General features: G+C 41.0%; 1 protein-coding gene across 2 annotated transcripts in view; it reads left to right on the top strand.

Moving 5' to 3' along the window:
• Positions 1-19186, top strand: part of LOC139409156 (adenosine kinase-like) — a 36480-nt gene extending 17294 nt beyond the window's left edge. For both annotated transcript variants that reach the window (XM_071153932.1, XM_071153941.1), the window contains exons 3-11: positions 7365-7418; positions 11547-11625; positions 11766-11938; positions 13639-13747; positions 15728-15898; positions 16628-16663; positions 16749-16863; positions 18440-18529; positions 18657-19186. In XM_071153932.1, coding sequence (XP_071010033.1) covers positions 7365-7418; positions 11547-11625; positions 11766-11938; positions 13639-13747; positions 15728-15898; positions 16628-16663; positions 16749-16863; positions 18440-18529; positions 18657-18781 — 952 coding nt within the window. In that variant the 3' untranslated portion in view covers positions 18782-19186. The remainder of the gene's footprint in view (positions 1-7364; positions 7419-11546; positions 11626-11765; positions 11939-13638; positions 13748-15727; positions 15899-16627; positions 16664-16748; positions 16864-18439; positions 18530-18656) is intronic.
• The last annotated feature ends 758 nt before the right edge of the window (positions 19187-19944 follow it).

The following is a 19944-nucleotide window of genomic DNA, read 5'->3' as shown; positions in this document are numbered from 1 at the left end:
TAAGGGAGGGTTTGGCCGGCAGGGATGTCCTTGTCCCATCGCTACTCCTGTGGAGGGCCGGGTGCAGTGCACACTGACACGGTCGCCAGGTGCACGGTGTTTCCTACGACACATTGGTGCGGCTGGCTTCCGGGTCAAGCAAGCATTGTGTCAAGAAGCAACTGTGGCTTGGTTGGGTTGTGTTTCGGAGGACGCACTGCTCTCGACCTTTGCCTCTCCTGAGTCTGTACGGGAGTTGCAGCGATGAGACAGGACCGTAACTACCAATTGGAATACTGGGATAAATTGGAGAGAAAAAGGGGTAAAAAAATAATAACCATTAGGTGAGAAACAATTTCATTTGGCCTTTTAAGGGAAGGGCTGTTATGTTAACATGGTAATTTGGGCACTCCCTGGTCTGTGATTTTGTTTTAAATCTGACTGCAATATCTTCCTAGCAGCAGACAGTTGCAACAAACTCAAACTAACTTCGAAAAACAACCTATCATGTGAACAAAATGATTTAACTGACCAAGAAACACGTCAACATTTCGTCATTTCGACCTGCTTCTTTCTAACTTGGGCTTTGGATTATTATTATTTTTTATTGTTCCCAAAAGCTCTGTGTGACCACCTGCCAACGTGGTTGGCGGAATATACATTCATACAAAATCTACCCTCATTTGGCTGGTGTTAATTTCCAACCCTGGTGACAATATTATCAAATTGAGAATGAAGAGACTGATGACCAGCGCAGCATGCATTGACTAAGAAGGGAACAGAGTTTACCAAATAGCACTTCTTTCATATCCTCCTACAGAAGTCGATGCAGGACAGACGTTTTGATTGCTATATCCTATCTGAAAGAGAAGATTCCAAGGTTTCCAATTAACCTATTTTTGCCAAACAACTCTACAAATTTTGCTGATGGTCTCTCTGTTTCATAACTTTTTCCTAGAATAACCATGGTGACAATCAGCAACAGCTATACAGGTGACAATCAGCAACAGCTATTTGGGATTTTATTTTTCTGTTATATTCCATTATATATTTACTGTAAAGTATGTGTTGACTGTGGTAGGGCATGGCGTAGCCATAGATTTCCATGGCTCAGCCATGCACAGATAAATACAATTATGTAATCACTAATTGTGAATGAAGAACAGGGTGGGCCATTCTATTGTATTAATATTTTCTAATTATACTCTCAAAACAGTTTACCCTTTATCAGTCCACCAAATCCAAACAGTCTTATTAGTTTACTCTAGGTCTATTTGAAGTAGGTTACACAGTGAGCGCGTGCGTAATTTACAATAAGAAGAGCAAGACGAATGGATGAACATGCTGCATTAGCGTTACTACAAGATTTGAATGAGAACGACTTGGATGGCGGGGAAGAAATGGATCACGACATCTCTGATTATCCTTCTGATTTAGTGCTGAACAGCTTTCCATATCTGGGAAAGACCCATATCGGGCAGCAGGTGAGCGAGTGTTGGATAATGTGGTGGGGATGCTTGTGGAACCTTACATTGGCAAGGGGCAAAATGTCACCATGGACAATTTCTTCACTGTCATTGGCAAACAAGCCTGGTCGGCACCATGAACAAAGGAGATGGGAGCTCCCTCCCTTAGTGCAAAAATAAGGCAACTGCACAGTAACAGTTTCCCACAACCTAGTTAAATAAAGGTTAAATAAATAAATAAATATTCAAACAGTGCTTCGGAATTGCAAGCCAACACTCGCACATTATCAAGGCAAGAAATAACATTTGAGTCTTGAGCACCATGCATCCGACAGTCGACAGTTGCCATTGATCGGGGCACAACGAGAAAACCGGAGGCTATTGCACACTGCAACGAACAAGGTATGTCACTATTACGTAATACACATCGCCATATATAGATAAACATATGCAATGCATTATGCTCTTCTGTATCACACTTGTTGTTTTTCCTATGAGAAAATTATCCTCACCTTTTTTTATTCTATTCCATAGGTCGGTGCGGATCAGATGCCACTGCTGTACTCGGTGAAAGGTGGAACTCGCCGCTGGCTTGTTGCTGTGTTCTACAACCTGCTTGACTTGGCTGCTAACAACGCACACGTGGTGTTCAAGCAGTAATTTAACAAAACCATGAGCAGGAGAGACTTTATCTGGCACACGGGCTACGTGAGAGACATATGAGGGCCAAGGCAGCAGCAAAGATTCCACGCGAGCCATTGCGCAAGCAAAATTGCATACAGCTCCCGGGGAAGAGAAACTGCCAGGTGGGCAGATGCACTCGGAACAGAACCCGCAACACCCGTTTCAGCTGAAAGTGACTTGTTTGTGGGAAGTGTTGCAAGTGAAAGTGACAAAGATTTGTGTCGACTGTTAGGACAAGGGATTGTTATCCCTAAATGAGATCCAGCTGTTGCGTGAAGACGCACACCATACTGTAAGCGCGAGCGAAGCAAAAAATGTGTCCAATAACTATTATATAACTAATATACTAGTTTGACCGCTGTCTTATGGACACTTAAATTAATTATAAATCCATTATAACTTTTGTGCTGATTTTCACTTCACACCCACCCACACATGGCACTTATACTGATGTTTAGGCTACTGATATTTTCTTCATTGAATGCGTATCTTGCGTCATGGTTTGGTTATTTTTATTTGTTTTGTCGTTATAAAAATGAGATTTTACTGTGTTCCAACGTATATTTTTGATTCATAGTTGTAACAAAGGCACTCTACAAATAAAATGTATTTGACACTTGAAATTCTGTTTATTTTTTTATAGATATTTTTTTACATATAGCCAGCCTACAGTAACATAAGGAAAAGTTATGTTCTTTCAAATATAAATGTTTCCGGATTGTAATGTTACCTAAGGCCTTTAGAAACCCAACCAAATGATTATATTTCCAATCGCATATATTTAATATATTTATTAGACTGTTAGGAAGTTGACATCCAGAAGAGGTGTCATTGGCTGCTATTGGTACTCGTCTTGGCCCTGCTATTCTACTGTTCAATATATGCATAAGGTCGTGTCATGGCTCTTTTGAGAATGAAATGCTTAAAGTTATTGTATTTTATGATATTTATCTCAAAGTACTCCTATAGTGTAAAATACACCATATTTAGGGAAAGTCAGGGACTGGTAGGTTAAAGGTTTTTATTGAAATTAAGTCATTCAAATTACTAAATTGAAAATGGTCAGATTGACCATCTTGGCCGTTTCTACTATCTTTTGGTATTTTTTTCATTGGCCCATTGTTGATACAGTCCCAAAATGTTTTGAATGTCAGCAGTCAAGTTTTCAAGATATAGGATTTTAATTTTCACTGCGTTTTGCATCATGGTGATACAATTTTCATTATGATGTGGCAAGTGAAACTTTGCTTCTTGAAAATTGTATATCTTTAAAACTTGACTGCTGACATGCTAAACATACTGCAAGATAGTTTGAGTGGATTATTTGTTTAAGCCTAGCTATCGCACGGTCTACTTGAAATGAATGTAGCCCAGTAATAACCAGGCAATTGATTTAAACAATATTTATTATTCAACAGCTTGTACTTTGTCAGTACAACTTTTTATATAACCATCCCGAATTAAGCATAAAGGCTAACCATGATATAATTCTACATGGCTTGACCTAGCAATTTGAAAATAGGTTTGAAATACAGCTTTCCCTTTGCTTTTTTCAACAAACATAATTGTTCATGGATAGCCTCCCATAATTCAAACAATGAAAATACCAAGACATGCCTATTTTCTTTACTTCCGCCACCTATAAAACAGAGGAATTCACCTCATCTCAATGTTTTGAGATGCTAACATGAATTGACCAGGTAGATAACCTCTTCCAAAGAAGTCACACATTTCTATCTTACAATTATTTGGCTACATCGCACTCTAGATTGGGAGGAATAGGCTAAGTACTGTGACAACCAGCCCCGGTCTCCCCTATTCACAGCAATCAGCGGTTATTGCGTTTCCTCCCGCATGTTGTTGCTGTCTTTTATATTAATTCCCAACCTTTTGGACAGACACCACACCCATACGCACCTGAGTGGGTGGAAGCCGCAACTGTCAGCCACTGAGCAGGTTAGGGTAACAGATGATCCATCCTCAAGGCCACAAACTGCAGTAGGTGGCCCCTTCTCTGAAGTATATTTTCTTAGTTTAACATAATGTTAAACAGTAAGCCTACATGTTACACAAACCTTTTTGGGGGGGCAGTTTTGGAAATGCTATATTGTAAAACTGAATAAACAGAAACTGACTTGAACTGGAAGTTTGGAACAAGAACCCTTTTTGCTCACGAAAGCTACCTGCTCCGCATCAGTTGCTAGCTACCACTTACCCAGTCTACCCTGACTGAGACCATGCCCCAGTGCTCCACAGCGTGCGTGGAAGGAAGTGTCCTGTACTGACACGTAGGGCTGACCGTCCGATCATTCCAAAAGGCCAGGGCCAAACTATTTCACTGGCCTCATTTCTCCCCCACTATTCGCCCTCTCTTCATCCCCCCTCTCCTCCCGTACCCCTGTCCTATCAGTGGCGTCTTGGCTGGCATGGGCTCAGAGATGTCACGTGTACACTATCGGTCAAAAATTTAGAACACCTACTCATTCAAGGGTTTGTCTTTATTTTGTACTATTTTCTACATTGTGAAATAATAGCGAAGACATCAAAACTATGAAATAACACTAATGGAATCATGTAGTAATATTTTAGATTCTTCAAAGTAGCCATCCTTTGACTTGATGACAGCTTTGCACACGCATTCCCTCAACCAGCTTCATGAGGTAGTCACCTGGAATGCATTTCAATTAACAGGTGTGCCTTAAAAGTTCATTTGTTAATGTGTTTGAGCCAATCAGTTGTGTTGTGAGAAGATATTTGGCAAAAGACCAAGTTCATATTACGACAGTCATATTACGACAGTCCATCATTACTTTAAGACATGGAGGTCAGTCAATACGGAACATTTCAAGGACTTTGAAGGTTTCTTCAAGTGCAGTCACAAAATCCATCAAGTGCTATGATGAAACTGGCTCTCACGAGGACTGCCACAGGAATGGAAGACCCAGAGTTACCTCTGCTGCAGAGGATATGTTCATTAGAGTTACCAGCCTCAGAAATTGCAGCCCAGAAATTGCAGCCCAAATAAATGCTTCAGAGTTCAAGTAACAGACATATCTCAACATCAACTGTTCAGAGGAGACTGTGTGAATCAGGCCTTCATGGTCGAATATCTGCAAAGAAACCACTACTAAAGGACACCAATAAGAAGAAGAGACTTGCTTGGGCCAAGAAACATGAGCAATGGACATTAGACCGGTGGAAATCTGTCCTTTGGTCTGGAGTCCAAATTTGAGATTTTTGGTTCCCAACGCTGAATCTTTGTGAGACGTGGTGTGGGTGAACGGATGATCTCTTCATGTGTATTTCCCACAGTAAAGCATGGAGGAGGAGTTGTTATGGTGTGGGGTGTTTTGCTGGTGACACTGTCTGCAATTTATTTAGAATTCAAGGCACACTTAACCAGCATGGCTACCAAAGCATTCTGCAGCGATATCCCATCTGGTTTGGGCTTAGTGAGACTGTCATTTGTCTTTCAACAGGACAATGACCCAACACACCTCCAGGCTGTGTAAGGGCTATTTGACCAAGAAGGAGAGTGATGGAGTGCTTTATGAGATGACCTTGCCTCCACAATCCCCCGACCTCAACCCAATTGAGATGGTTTGGGATGAGTCGGACCGCAGAGTGAAGGAAAAGCAGCCAACAGGTGCTCAGCATATGTGGAAACTCCTTCAAGACTGTTGGAAAAGTATTCCAGGTGAAGCTGGTTGAGAGAATGCCAAGAGTGTGCAAAGCTGTCATCATGGCAAAGGGTGGCTACTTTGAAGATACTCAAATATAAAATATATTTTGATTTGTTTAACACTTGTTTTGTTACTACATGATTCCCTATGTGTTATTTCATAGTTTTGTTGTCTTCACTATTATTCTACAGTGTAGAAAATACACTGCTCAAAAAAATAAAGGGAACACTAAAATAACACATCCTAGATCTGAATGAATGAAATATTCTTATTAAATACTTTTTTCTTTACATAGTTGAATGTGCTGACAACAAAATCACACAAAAATGATCAATGGAAATCAAATTTATCAACCCATGGAGGTCTGGATTTGGAGTCACACTCAAAATTAAAGTGGAAAACCACACTACAGGCTGATCCAACTTTGATGTAATGTCCTTAAAACAAGTCAAAATGAGGCTCAGTAGTGTGTGTGGCCTCCACGTGCCTGTATGACCTCCCTACAACGCCTGGGCATGCTCCATTATTGTCAATCAGTGTTGCTTCCTAAGTGGACAGTTTGATTTCACAGAAGTGTGATTGACTTGGAGTTACATTGTGTTGTTTAAGTGTTCCTTTTATTTTTTTGAGCAGTGTAGTAAAACATTAAGAAAAACCCTTGAATGAGTAGGTGTTCTAAAACTTCTTACCATAGTGTATGTGTGAGATATAGCTAGCAGGCTGGCACGGAGACGGCCATAGTAAGGGACCAGATTGCGTGTGTGTGTCACTCCTCTGGCCTGTACCATCATGTCACAGTGCTATGAAGTTGTATGTCACCAAATGAAGAGAAAAGGGGAGAGATGATGAGTTCAGAGTGGAGGAAATGTATCTGGACTGAATCATTGGGGTTATTGGCCTGCTGCACTAGACCTGTAACTTTTTCAGAGCGTGAGACGCTCCTCGATGCACTGGTGTAGCTCCTATGTTGGTGTAGTAGCTGTATGTAGTGAGTGCATGTTAAGGGTTAGATGGGGTTTGGATAAAGTTTATATAGGTTTAATTAGTGTTTAGTAGTTGTATGTAGTGGGAGCGGATCAAATGGCTCTGCTAGATTACAGCCCCGAGACCAGTCTGTCTCAGACCACTTACGTAAACAATGGATTAGAACTAGAATGTGACCAAACCTTGAACATTCTTTGGTTTTATGGAACAATCATTTTAGTCTAGACACACACACACACACACACACACACACACACACACACACACACACACACACAAACACAAACACACAAACAAAGCTGATAAATCCAGAGAGAGCTGTGGTGTAAAGTAATCAACTAGATCCTGATCAAAGTGGAGTGGGTTTTAATCACCTTGTTGTGTGCGTATGTATATAATCAGAGGGGATTTCTTTGTGTCGTAGAAAATGACATTTAAAGGGCACAGACTCAGACTTTGTTCCCTGAAGCTCTCCTGTTTTTTCATCCTCAACGACTGAAAGATACTCATCTCTTTCTTTCGTTCCCTCTCCCCCTTCCTGCCCCTTCTCTCTCATTCTCTCTCTCAGGTACGGTCTGAAGCCCAACGACCAGATCCTGGCCGAGGACAAGCATAAAGCATTGTGGGTACCTCCTACCACTCACATTAATTCAATCAATCATTCAACATCGTCCGAGGTTCATCTAAAGTCTTAGTTGCCTCACATTTGCCTTATTTCTTTGTTGCATGAAGAAGTGTTTTTCCATTTTAAACTCCTGATTGTCTGTGGTCGCTGTTCAGGCACACACGCACACATATAGGGTCCGTAAGTTCACACACTGAGCTGTTCTCTTTCCTGGAGTGGGCTGGACAGAACAGGCACGTTCTAGAATTCACCAGGACGAGTCTAGCCAATGATGGGGCAGGAGGTTCAGAACTAGCCAACAGAAGGGCAAGAGGCCTAACCTCCCCCACCTTGCCGGGCCAAAGCAGTTTGAGGAAGAAAGTCTACATTTAATCACATAGAGATAAGAAGACAGCTGCGGTGAAGGAAAGGACCGTGGAGGTTTTCCCCGTGGTTCAGTAGGGTAAAACCAACGTTGTCTTCAGATCAGATCTGTATATCATATGAATGTTGTACCATAAAACATTGAGCACTTCTTTTGGCATTGGGAGATTAATTTGGCATGTAGCTAGCTAGATAAGCATTTAGCTTGCTTCATCAGATATTAGGCTTTTGGAAAGAGCTTGACATCAGCAAGTTCTCGTCCTGGCAAAGTTGTCAGTCGGACTACTGTCATCACCATTATAGATGGCAAGCAAATCAATCAATATTTGGATATAGCCATCTAGTTTATTTCCTGAAAGTTAGCTTGTTAACTACTCTACCGGTCAAAAGTTTTAGAACACCTACTCGTTCAAGGGTTATTCTTTAATTTTTTACTATTTTCTACATTGTAGAATAATAGTACATTGTAGAACAATAGTGAAGACATCAAAACTATGAAATAACACATATGGAATCATGTAGTAACCAAAAAAGTGTTAAACAAACATTAAGAAGGAAAGAAATTCCACAAATGAACTTTTAAGTAGGCACACATGTTAATTGAAATGCATTCCAGGTGACTACCTAAGGACCTCATGAAGCTGGTTGAGAGAATGCCAAGAGTGTGCAAAGCAGTCATTAGTTCTACTTACCACTATGTGTAGCCAAATGTACAAAGTTTATACCGGTACATTGCAAAGTAAACATTATCAGACAACAGTACATCGCCAAATGCGCCCTTCTGCTGCTTGACAGGCAGAGCCCACAAAGGATGGGAAATTAAGCTAAACCACTCATACTTGTCAGGTATAGTTCACTTTTATTTTATATCACTCAAACATCAAATTAATGGTGGCTGATATCGTGAGGCTTCCCTCGCGTATCTGAAATTACACGATCAATTGATGTTTACTGATCATGAAAAGCATGCAGTTACTTGCTGTATAACTCTGATGATAAAGCTAAATGTGAGCAATTGTTTTGCATCAAGTAATTGGAAATGTGTAGTTCTGGCTATGCTCTTCAATAGGTGATGATATTCCAACTAAATATTTAACATTTATTTAACAATCCATTGAAAACGACACACAGTTGTCAATAGTTTTAGCGGAGCTGGGAGTCTCCTTGCCCTCCAGCAAGCAAATTATTGATAAGGACCTATTAACTAAGCGTCTCAGAGAAGGAGTGCTGATTTGGGATCAGTTTTGCCAATTAGATCACAATTAATATTTTTTTTTATTTTTTTATTTATTTCACCTTTATTTAACCAGGTAGGCTAGTTGAGAACAAGTTCTCATTTGCAACTGCGACCTGGCCAAGATAAGGCATAGCAGTGTGAACAGACAACACAGAGTTACACATGGAGTAAACAATTAACAAGTCAATAACACAGTAGAAAAAAGGGGAGTCTATATATACATTGTGTGCAAAAGGCATGAGAAGGTAGGCAAATAATTACAATTATGCAGATTAACACTGGAGTGATAAATGATCAGATGGTTATGTAAAGGTAGAGATATTGGTGTGCAAAAGAGCAGAAAAATAAATAAATAAAAACAGTATGGGGATGAGGTAGGTGAAAATGGGTGGGCTATTTACCAATAGACTATGTACAGCTGCAGCGATCGGTTAGCTGCTCAGATAGCAGATGTTTGAAGTTGGTGAGGGAGATAAAAGTCTCCAACTTCAGTGATTTTTGCAATTCGTTCCAATCACAGGCAGCAGAGAACTGGAACGAAAGGCGGCCAAATGAGGTGTTGGCTTTAGGGATGATCAGTGAGATACACCTGCTGGAGCGCGTGCTACGGATGGGTGTTGCCATCGTAACCAGTGAACTGAGATAAGGCGGAGCTTTACCTAGCATGGACTTGTAGATGAGCTGGAGCCAGTGGGTCTGGCGACGAATATGTAGCGAGGGCCAGCCGATTAGAGCATACAAGTCGCAGTGGTGGGTGGTATAAGGTGCTTTAGTGACAAAACGGATGGCACTGTGATAAACTGCATCCAGTTTGCTGAGTAGTGTTGGAAGCAATTTTGTAGATGACATCGCCGAAGTCGAGGATCGGTAGGATAGTCAGTTTTACTAGGGTAAGTTTGGCGGCGTGAGTGAAGGAGGCTTTGTTGCGGAATAGAAAGCCGACTCTTGATTTGATTTTCAATATGATTACATGGACACGGGGAACCTGATCCTAGATCAGCACTCTTAGGGGGCTTTTCACGTCAAATTGTTTTGGAGCGTTTCTTTTACAACTCTAGTGCGTTTCCCCCCTAATTCGGTTTGTTTGGACTGGTGTGAACACTATTGCACTCGGGAGCGCACTAAATAATGCACCGTGGTTCACTGCAGGTGAGAACTTATGATTGGTTGCAAAATGCATGCATCATCATAACTTGACATGTCTGAAACATTCTGAGTAGAAACGCATCCGATTAGGGGCGATGTGGGCTATAGGGTTAGGGTTGGAGTGGCTATTGCTCAGTTTCCTCCCGCATGTTGTTGGAAGACCAAAGCGAAAGTATTATGAAGATTGGGACACGCAAGTGTTGCTCACAGATGGATTTAACATGAGCATTTTTTCCAATAAACAAATGACTTGCATGGACACGTGGTTTTTGTTTAGGACTTTTTTTTAGTTTGACATTTGGCAATGTGAAACCAACTGGACCAAAAAAAAGAAATACAATGTAACAAAGAATCAGACTCTGATTCAAATTATAGCTCAAAACTATGTGGGAAAGCCCTTACTCTGAGACATTTGATTCATTCTGCCCCAGAAAATCTGTACATAATTAGTATATCTGGAGCATGTCCAGACAGAGGGAGCAACAGTCTCAGCTGTGCAGAGTTTTGTTGTAGCCTTGGGAGTTTCCCTCCGCTCTAATCCAGGCATTCTTATTGGTCGAGGAGAAACGTCTCACTGCAGGAGGCTTATTGAGACTAAGAAGTGTAACATTCATGATGTTGCAGATATAAATTAGTCGATTTATTCTACTCTTCAGACAATCATGTATGTTCTACACAATACATTTCTATCTGAACGTTTTGTAACTTTGTGTCATTCTGAACGGACCCCAGGTTTAGGTGTTTGAGCTGTGTCCTAGGTTTGTTGGCCCCCTTCCCCCCCAGCCTTAGTCCATTCCTGTCCAGATGTTTGAGTTGTGACCAATACTGACCTCAGCTGTTCTGTTAGCACACAACCACCCTGCTCTAGTTGAGTCAGCAGACAGACTGGGCAGTAAACAAACCACTAAGGTTGGGAAATAGCTGTGCTGGAGGGGGAAGGCATCTGATTCACTCCTGTGCGTCTCTTTCAGCCAATGGCGCAAACAGTCTCGCAAAATCTCATCCTCACCTCCTTAGCTCTGTTCTGCTGGGCCAGCCCTATTTTAGTCCGTTTAACATGCATCCCCCCATTAATACACACGTGGACCCGCATATGTACGCACGCAAACACCTCCCTCTTTCCCCCTCTACCATCCCCTCTCCATCTCTCACACTCTCTCTGTCCGTCTGTGTGTGTTATCAGTAGGTGATAAGGCTCCTATATATAGAGAACAGAACATGTTACTTGGAGCTACTGGGGCCATAATGGTCTTTAGCTCTGTCTCAGAAGAAAAAATATTATGTTTCTCATACCATATGTACTGAATCCTGGTAAAGCTTGAAACCATACAAAAAACTTCCCTGTTGTCTTAAACATTGTACGTGCATGTGTGTTGTAGGTTTGAAGAGATTGTCAAAAAGTTTAAAGTAGAGTACCATGCCGGAGGAGCTACACAGAACTCTATAAAAATCGCCCAGGTATGAGACGCACACACACACTTAGTCATTACACTATCCCACTGTACCTTTTTCAAAATGTGTAAAGGTTGCCCAGGTATGTTTCATTCAGACACACTGACACACACCACACGTGCTAACCTACTTAAACACACACACAGTGGATGATCCAGGATCCCCACAAGGTGTGTACGTTCTTCGGCTGTATCGGAGAGGATAAGTTTGGGGAGATTCTGAAGCAGAAGGCAGACGAGGCCCACGTGGACGCCTACTACTATGAGCAGACAGAGGAGCCTACAGGGACCTGTGCCGCATGCATCACCGGAGACAACAGGTAAACACGTCACTCTCTCACTCTCATAATACACACACTCAAAGGACAACAGGTCAAGGCTCCACTCCATCTACAGTGGCAAGATAAAGTATGGGAACCCTTTGGAATTACCTGGATTTCTGCATAAATTGGTCATAACATTAGTCACAACAATAAATAAACACAGTGTGCTTAAACTAATAACACACTGATCATTGTATTTGTATTGTATATATTGAATTCATCATTTGAACATTCACAGTGTAGGTTGGGAAAAGTATGTGAACCCCTAGGCTAATGACTTCTCCAAAAGCTAATTAGAGTCTGGAGTCGGCTAACCTGGAGTCCCAATCAATGAGACAAGATTGGAGATGTTGGTTAGAGTTGCCCTGCCCTGTAAAAAACACTCACACAATTTGAGTTTGCTCTTCACAAGAAGCAATGCCTGGTGTGAACCATGCCTCGAACAAAGATCTCAGATGAAGAACTGTTGACTTGCATAAAGCTGGAAAGGGTTACCAAAGTATCTCTAAAAGCCTTGATGTTCATCAGTCCACAGAAAGACAAATTGTCTCCAAATGGAGAAATTTCAGTACTGTTGCAACTCTCCCTAGGAGTTGCCGTCCTGCAAAGATGACTGCAAGAGCACAGCGCAGAATGCTTAATGGGGTTAAGAAGAATCCTAAGGTGTCAGCTAAGACTTACAGAAATCTCTGGAACATGTTAGCATCTCTGTTAACGAGTCTACAATATGTTAAACACTAAACAAGAATGGTGTTCATGGGAGGACACCACGGAAGAAGCCACTCCTGTCTGAAGTTTGCAAAAGAGCACCTGGATGTTCTACAGCGCTTCTGGCGAAATATTCTGTGGACAGATTAAACTAAAGTTGAGTTGTTTGGGAGGAACACACAACACTTTGTGGAGGAAAAAAAGGCACAGCACACCAACATCAAAACCTCATCCCAAATGTAAAGTATGTTGTTGGAAGCATCATGGTTTGGGGCTGCTTTGCTGCCTCGGGGCCTGGACAGCTTGCTATCATCAACGGAAAAATGAATTCCCAAGTTTATCAAGACATTCTGCAGGAGAATGTAAGGCTATCATCTGTTCGGCAATTGAAGCGCAACAGAAGTTTGTTCATGCAACAGGACAACGACCCAAAACGCAGAAGTAAATCAACAACAGAATGGCTTCAACAGAAGAAAATACCCATTCTGGAGTGGCCCAGTCAGAGTCCTGAACTCAACCCGATTTTAAAATGCTGTGGCATGACCTCGAGAGCGGTTCACACCAGACATCCTAAGAATATTGCTGAACAGAAACAGTTTTGTAAAGATAAATGGTCCAAAATGCCTCCTGACTGTTGTGCAGGTCTGATCCGCAACTACAGAATATGTTTGGTTGAGGTTATTGCTTTCAAAGGAGGGTCAACCAGTTATTAAATCCAAGGGTTCACATACTTTTCCCACTCTACACTATGAATGTATTCAATAAAGACATGAAAACGTATAATTGTTTGTGTGTTCTTAGTTTAAGCAGACTGTGTTTGTCTATTGTTGTGACTTAGATGAAGATCAGATCAAATTTCATGACCAATTTGTGCAGAAATCCAGGTAATTCCAAAGGGTTCACATACTTTGTCTTACCACTGTAACTCCACTGTGTCCCTCTCATCAACTCCACTCGTTCTTCTCTTCCTTCCCCCCTTCCTCTCTCAGGTCCCTGGTAGCTAACCTAGCGGCAGCTAACTGTTATAAGAAGGACAAACATCTGGACTTGAAGGAGAACTGGAAACTGGTGGAAAAAGCCAAAGTTTACTATATCGCTGTATGTAACAAAGACCACATACACACACACTGAGTAGCATTGTTGACAATAGTAGCATTGGTTATAACATACTGTGTAGCATGGATTATAACAGGCTGTGAATAATTGATTATAACAGGTTTAGTAGCATGGAATAATAACATACTGTGTAGCATGGATTATAACAGGCTGTGTAGCATTGATTATAACAGGCTTAGTAGCATTGGTTATAACATACTGTGTAGCATGGATTATAACAGGCTGTGAATAATTGATTAATACAGGCTTAGTAGCATTGATTATAACAGGCTTAGTAGCATGGAATAATAACATACTGTGTAGCATGGATTATAACAGGCTGTGAATAATTGATTATAACAGGCTTAGTAGCATTGGTTATAATATACTGTGTAGCATGGATTATAACAGGCTGTGAATAATTGATTATAACAGGTTTAGTAGTATGGAATAATAACATACTGTGTAGCATGGATTATAACAGGCTGTGTAGCATTGATTAATACAGGCTTAGTAGCATGGAATAATAACATACTGTGTAGCATGGATTATAACAGGCTGTGAATAATTAATTAATACAGGCTTAGTAGCATTGGTTATAACATACCGTGTAGCATGGATTATAACAGGCTGTGAATAATTGATTATAACAGGCTTAGTAGCATTGATTATAACATACTGTGGAGCATTGATTATAACAGGCTTAGTAGCATGGAATAATAACATACTGTGTAGCATTGATTATAACCGGCTGTGTAGCATTGATTATAACAGGCTTAGTAGCATGGAATAATAACATACTGTGTAGCATTGATTATAACAGGCTGTGTAGCATTAATTATAACAGGCTGTGTAGCATTAATTATAACAGGCTGTGTAGCATTGATTCTAACAGGCTGTGTAGCATTGATTATAACACGCTCAGTAGAATTGGTTATAACATACTGTGGAGCATTGGTTATAACATACGGTGGAGCACTGATTATAACATACTGTGTAGCATTGATTATAACGGGCTCAGTAGCAGCATTGGTTATAACATACTGTGGAGCATTGGTTATAACATACTGTGGAGCATTGGTTATAACATACTGTGTAGCATTGATTATAACAGGCTTAGTAGCATTGATTATAACAGGCTGTGTAGCATTGATTATAACATACTGTGGAGCATTGATTATAACAGGCTTAGTAGCATTGGTTATAACATACTGTGAAGCATTGGTTATAACATACTGTGGAGCATTGATTATAACATACTGTGGAGCATTGATTATAAAATACTGTGTAGCATAGATTATAACATACCGTGGAGCATTGGTTATAACAATGTGGAGCATTGGTTATAACATGCTGTGTAGCATTGGTTATAACATACTGTGCAGCATTGGTTATAACAGGCTGTGTAGCATTGATTATAACAAACTGTGGAGCATTGATTATAACAATGTGGAGCATTGGTTATAACATACTGTGTAGCATTGGTTATAACATACTGTGTAGCATTGGTTATAACAGGCTGTGTAGCATTGATTATAACAAACTGTGGAGCATTGATTATAACAATGTGGAGCATTGGTTATAACATACTGTGTAGCATTGGTTATAACATACTGTGTTGCATTGATTATAACATACTGTGTTGCATTGATTATAACATACTGTGGAGCATTGGTTATAACATACTGTGGAGCATTGGTTATAACATACTGTGTAGCATTGGTTATAACATACTGTGTTGCATTGATTATAACATACTGTGTTGCATTGATTATAACATACTGTGTAGCATTGGTTATAACAGGCTGTGTAGCATTGATTATAACAAACTGTGGAGCATTGATTATAACAGGCTGTGTAGCATTTAGTATAACATGTTGTGGAGCATTGATTATAACATGCTGTGTAGCGTAATACAGGCTCTGTGTAGCATTACAACTGGCTGTGTAGCAGTGATAACAGGCTTTATTATCTCCTCCGTAGGGTTTCTTCCTGACGGTGTCTCTGGAGTCCATACTGAAAGTGGCCAAACACGCTTCTGAGAACAACAAGCTGTTCACTCTGAACCTCTCCGCTCCCTTCATCTCTCAGTTCTTCAAAGATGCCCTCATGGAGGTCATGCCCTATGTGGACGTGCTGTTCGGCAACGAGACGGTACACACACACACACTCATTCATTCATTTATCCAGTATCTAGGTACTTCTGGAGAGAGAGAGAGCGAGAGACAGACTGAATGGTAGAGGGAGAGAGTGATGGAAAGAAAGAGACCAACGGGCAAATAGGCAGAGAAAGGGCGACAGACACAAGTAGACAGATGGGGAGCGAGAGGACGATGGAGAGAGAGACCGACAGGCAGACGAGATAGGACGACATGGAGAAATACACTGAATGTACAAAACATTAGGAACACCATCCTTTTGCCCTCAGACTCAATTTGTCAGGGCATGGACTCTACAAGGTGTCGAAAGCGTTCCACGGGGATGCTGGCCCATGTTGTCTCCAATGCTTCCCACAGTTGTGTGAAGTTGGCTGGATGTCCTTTGAGTGGTGGACCGTTCTTGAACTGTTGAGCCTGACAAACCCAGGAGCGTTGCAGTTCATGACACCATACTCCTTTCGAAGGCACTTAAAATCTTTTGTCTTGCCCATTCACCCTCTGAATGGCGCGCATAAAACTCCATGTCTCAAGGCTTAAAATTCCTTCTTTAACCTGTCTCCTCCCCTTTAGCTACACTGATATGAAGTGGGATTTAACAGGGGAAGTCAGTAAGGGATCATAGACTGACCAGGTGAAAGTTATGTCATGAAAAGAGCAGGTGTTCCTAATATGTTTTGTACACTCCCGTGTAAATGGAAACGAATGGGATATTTCTGTTTTTCAGGAGGCGGCCACGTTTTCAAAAGAGCAAGGCTTTCAGGTGAGTGGACTGCGATTTGAAACACAAACACACACACTCTTGTATATTAGTATAGCTTGTTTGTGACTATGGTGTGTGTTTGTAGACTGAGGACATCGAGGAGATTGCTAAGAAGGCCGAGGCTCTGCCCAAAGTCAACAAGAAGAGACCGAGAATCGTTGTCTTTACTCAGGGGAAGGACGGAACCATCATGACCAAAGGTAACTACACACACACACACACGTTGACAGGCACACACACTGTCACTCGCACACTGATTTGAGTGCAGAAACTAGCCTGCCTTCAGCAACTCGTTGGAATTGGCCATTATGTATAAGGCCAAATTGAAATGTTTCTTACACAAGAAATATGAAACAATATGCATAACCATGGTAGCAATTTAACGGGAACAGTTTGGAGATATTCAACTAAAGGTGAGGACACAACAGTTCACCGGACGCAAGACTGAATCCGAACATTACACTGTTGATTTTATGTGCATTTTACATTTACCATACTTTTCGCCACATTTGTTGATAATGAAATCTGAAAACACTGATTCAATAACATAAGACTATTCCTGAAAAAGGTGTGGTAGGTGCAACATAAGACAACTAAAATTTCAAGGGTTTGAGTGAGAGGACTAACTGGTGTCTGTCTCCAAGTGGCCACACACATCGACAACGTGTGTACAGTTTCTAAGCAATTTCAATGCACTTTTATGACTCAAAGAAGATTCTTCAACTATAAGATGCTTTTTTGGAGCTCTCCTAGCTGTGCATTTGAGGAACTAGACCAAGCACACGTAGTAATTGTTTTGTTTGGAACACAATCCTGCATCCCTGCCATCAAACAATTACTTTTTACGTTATCCCAAAACGGGTCCATTATAAATCACAATCTGGGTCAGGTGGGCATCATTTGAAAGCATGTTCTTTTGCCAACATATGTTATAAAATATGATCTTACAGTGTTAGGCTTTCACAAGGCAATTCAGAGAAACAGATCGTAAACTTGGTGCTCCTAGAAAGGAGTTATGAGTGCATTCAGGTGCATGTGCTGCAGTGAATTTTCTTCACAATAAACAAACATGGGCTCATTCTGTTCGGAACAACCCAGAGTATGACATCATATCATCATGTATCTGTACATCAAACATGGATCATAAACATTGACACTGTAAATGACATTATTTATTTCCTCACAGGTATGGCTTGCTTGTATGACATCAAAGCATTATTTATTCTCAACGTCTCATCATTCAAAATACATTGAGTCATCGCAATTTACATCATTGCACTCACTGACAACAAAATAAATTGTGCGCAATGCTTAAATTCAGAACGACTGTCAGTCAACACCCATAAAGATGTAGGATCTTAACTTGATCACTCTTTTGTTGCCGTGATTTACCTGCACAGCAAGAAATGCATACTTGTATTGTAGGTTTAAAATGGCTTCTAAAGTTGGTAATTTCCACTTTAAAATGTTCAACTTGAATTGCCCAAACATGAAAATGTATTAACCCCTACAAACAATGTTTGTTAATTATAATACACATAATAATTCACAGTTCCTGTTGCTGCAGGAATATTTTCAAATTATGATCCTATATCTGTACAGCGCTGTGAAGCGTAGAGCCAGAGTTCTGACATGTATAGCATGATACTGTACAGCCACTACATTCCAATTAAGGTGCCTATTAGTGCCCAAATTTGCCATTTTCAACCCGTATACCGTGTGTGTGTGTGTGTTTTGCTTTGCCATTTTCAACCCGTATTGTGTGTGTGTGTGAAGGAGGTGACAAGGTGGAGACGTTCCCAGTGCTGAAGATTGACCAGAAGGACATTGTGGACACAAATGGAGCCGGAGATGCCTTTGTAGGAGGTACGTGTCCCTGAGTGTGTGTTTGTCTATGTGCATGAACATTTTGGGTGGCTTTCTGTAGGGATATTTGTCTGGTCCTTGGAGTTGGTCCTTGAGAAAGTTGAATAAGTGTGTGTGTGTCATGCAGGATTCCTGTCAGAGTTGGTCCAGGACAAGGAGTTGGAACAGTGTGTGAAAGCAGGACACTACGCTGCCAACGTCATCATCAGACGAGCAGGATGCACCTTCCCCGAAAAACCAGACTTCCACTGATGACCTGTAACCTTAATTGCTGACCTCTTACCCCTACCCCATCCACCCTTACCTTCCAACTGAATGAAACCAGGTCCCCCCTGTCCTTTTTTTTCTTTCAACCATCCATCTATGCCTTCATCCAATCTATCCATATATCTGTCATTGCTTTCATCCCTTCTTCCCTTGTCTTTCTGCAACCAGACTTCTGTGCCTATTCTTCTTGTCCTACGCTAGGGGATGCTCTCGGGCCACACTGCCTGATACAGCAGTATCTGTTTATACTGATGTTCAACTGCCCTCCCCAAGGACTGCTGAAGACTACTGCCCTCTGTAAACACAGTTTTAGACCTTAGGTACCAACGTAATACTGCCGATTCACAGTTAACTATTAGCCTCTCAATAAACTAATGTTTAAACACACTGCAGGATGCTGCTGGAATCCGACTGCTGTCCAGTCTTCTCCTTGGAGACCGAGCTAAAGACCAAGTTAGTGAGTCAGGATTAGGTAATAGGTTAGGGACATGGTTAATGGGTTAGTTACGGATGGGTGAACACTGCGCATAGAAATTAGATAGGCGGTGTCATTGTGGTTTAGATTTGATCATTGTTTTCATTGATTTATGTTTTATTGTGACTGGAGGCTTATTGAAGCGGAGAAGTGTTGTTGCAGGGTAGTGTTGCTGTAAAACCAAACAGATTCCTTAACCTTAAAGCGCACAGTACAAGTGTAAAGTTCTCTGTACACTTTGTAAACGTGTCAAAGCCTCTTGAGTCATTAGTGATTTTTATGGCTGTTTTACAAATGATTCATATTTAAATAATGCATTTTAAAGTGATGCGGGTGTAGCCTGTAGATATTGGCTAATAAACACATTTCAGTTGGTCTAAAACAAAATATCATAATAGGCTTTTTGTAATTTTATAAACAGCCTGTGTATAAGTCTCATAACACTCTAGGAACCTTTGTGCAAATGTTTAGTTTGTAAATGGGGAACTTGGTCTGCAGGGGCTGTGAGGCTTAGGGCAGAAGTAAGCACCTCTCCTCATGTGTATGGTTGTTGATATCATTGAGTCTGCGTGTGGTATTGTGACTTGCTGCTTCTACAGAATACTTCACTCATTGTCCATTGACACAGGCTAGCGATACATTTTTAAAAAATAAAATCACTGTTATGATTCAG

This window comes from Oncorhynchus clarkii, chromosome 1, assembly GCF_045791955.1.
Source record: "Oncorhynchus clarkii lewisi isolate Uvic-CL-2024 chromosome 1, UVic_Ocla_1.0, whole genome shotgun sequence".
Lineage (NCBI taxonomy): Eukaryota > Metazoa > Chordata > Actinopteri > Salmoniformes > Salmonidae > Oncorhynchus > Oncorhynchus clarkii.
This window is presented reverse-complemented; position numbering and strand designations above follow the sequence as displayed.